This window comes from Aplysia californica, unplaced genomic scaffold (assembly GCF_000002075.1).
Source record: "Aplysia californica isolate F4 #8 unplaced genomic scaffold, AplCal3.0 scaffold00488, whole genome shotgun sequence".
NCBI classification, from domain to species: domain Eukaryota; kingdom Metazoa; phylum Mollusca; class Gastropoda; order Aplysiida; family Aplysiidae; genus Aplysia; species Aplysia californica.
The window spans coordinates 507,333-509,599 of NW_004797758.1; the positions used below are offsets into that span (position 1 = coordinate 507,333).

Below are 2,267 nucleotides of genomic sequence, written 5' to 3' on the forward strand. Positions count from 1 at the left end.
TCTCTCTCTCTCTCTCTCTCTCTCTCTCTCTCTCTCTCTCTCTCTCTCTCTTCCTGTCTCTCTCTCTCTCCATCACCCACCTTCCCTCCTTACCCCGATCCGCCCTTTCCGTACCCACCCTGACTCACCCCCCCTCTCGTTGCACCCCCCCCTTTCCTTCCCATATCTCCACAGGGTTATACATGGTTGAGAGAGAAGATACTCAGCGAGGAAGGCAGACGCCAGCAATCAAAGCTCAGGGACCTGGCAGTCATTGCCGATCAGCTGGGCTGTTCTTTGGCCCAGCTAGCCATCGGTGAGAGGAGTTTTGCAAGCAATTTAACGCCCTACTATAACTAAAGATATCCGTAAAGTAATAAATATGTTTTGTTCCATTTTTGTTTTGTTTTGTTTTTTATTATGCAAAAATGTCCGTGAAGAAACTGGGATATTACATTGTTTCGTCTTGATTTAGAAGAGAAATACGGGGGACGTTCTTTTAATCTAAGAACGAAAGACGGGAAACGGATAAAAAAAACGTGTTTAAAAAGGGCCAAAGAAAAGTAAAATATTAAGAAAACTAAATAGGAAAGAGAGGGAAAAAAACAATTTTTAAAAAAGGAAACGTTTAATTAATGTGTACATGAGTACTCACTTCAGAATAGACATGCCGAAATATACGTCTTTCTGTTATCTTAATTGTATATTAAGGGAGCCATCGTCCTGATTCGGATTATTGAAGAAGGCCAATATAAGGTCCCAACAGACAGCCTTTCGACACGGGAATCGAAGTCGCCTTATCTGAATGCGATAGCGAAGCGCCTAACCGTTACAATACAGACCCCTGTATCTCAACGCTGACACTTGAAAGACTAAAACAAAACAAAACATGTTTTCTCTAACAAAAACACATTATCCCGTAGTAAACAAACAACTATAGAAAAACAAAATAATTCTTTTGATTGTTCTTCGTCTACAGCATGGTGTGTGAAAAATGAGAACATCAGCCAGGTACTTCTTGGGGCTTCCACAGTGGACCAACTCTGTGAGGATATACAGGCCCTACAGGTAAATAGACGCATCTGGAAACCTTTGTCCGGTATACAGGTATACAGGCAAACCCGTGTAAAAGTGTGGGATATACAGGTTAATAGGAAAATCCGTATAAAGGCTAACCAGGACAAGAGTGGGGGGTATAAGTAAATAGATACACCTGGATAAAATTTCGAGTATGCAGGTAAATAGACAAACCTGGATACCATTGTTCGTTTTACAGGTATCTCCACAAGCATTCAAAATCACAATAGAAGAAATATGGGTAAATGAACAAACGGGAATAGAATTGTGGGATATTATAGACAAAATTAACTCAGGAAATGCATGTAAATAGACAACCATTCGCAAACATTCAGGAAATACAGATACATAGACAAACACTCACAGGCTAAGTGTTTACAAGTAGAGAGACAAATATGCACACGCATACGATGAACAAGGGTAAATAGACAAACATTTACAAACACACAAGATATACTGGTGAATATATAATTATTAGTATGTTTCTTCTTTTTTTCGATACCACATCAAGATGGCTTGGTTCTTTTAATTTTTCTGACTCCTTCATGTGTTTCCATGGTGTTTAGTGTTAGAGAAGAAACAAAAGCAACATGTTAAAGCAATTACTTCTCCAGTATTTCTTTCCTGAAAATATAGTTATAAGCTTCTTGCAACCCCTCACACAACCTCCCATCCACCCTCCCCTCCGCCCTTCAACCTCCCTTCCACCATACCCTCCATCCTACGTCCATCCTCCCCCTCCTTAATTCCCTCTCTCTTTTTACCTCCCCATCCCCTTGCTACCAAAAATTAAACCAAAACCAAAACACACCTAATACTTTGTCTCGCTCTGTTACCCCACGACGTCCTCTATCCCCCGCCACAGCGTTTGGCAAAACCCATGCTCATTATGTTTCAATTATTGAATTACAATTATTGTTCATATCAGTACCTTTCTGACAAAAAGAGGACCTTATTTCTGCTATATTGTTCATCATCACCATGTCTATACATACATTTCTAAAAAGAAATGAGTGGCAACAGTAACAGTGTCTTTACTACTTCGCTTGTGAGAGAAGTTTTTCAATTGAGATAAATAGTATGTAACCTTTGCACCTTCTTCTTGGCTTTTATTTATTGTTCTTTTCTTGTTATCTACTTCTATCTTAAAAAATGTATTTCTTCTTCTTCTTCTTCTTCTTCTTCTTCTTCTTCTTCTTCTTCTTCTTCTT

At 39.2% G+C, this 2,267-nt stretch overlaps 1 protein-coding gene across 1 annotated transcript in view; it reads left to right on the forward strand.

The window, feature by feature from the left end:
* The window catches only part of LOC101861756 (voltage-gated potassium channel subunit beta-2), a gene marked incomplete at its 5' end in the record, with an annotated part of 52,341 nt that overhangs the window by 31,224 nt on the left and 18,850 nt on the right, over positions 1–2,267 (forward strand). Inside the window, 1 exon segment of the mRNA XM_013086643.1 lies at positions 959–1,047. Within this exon segment, the coding sequence (XP_012942097.1) occupies positions 959–1,047 (89 nt within the window).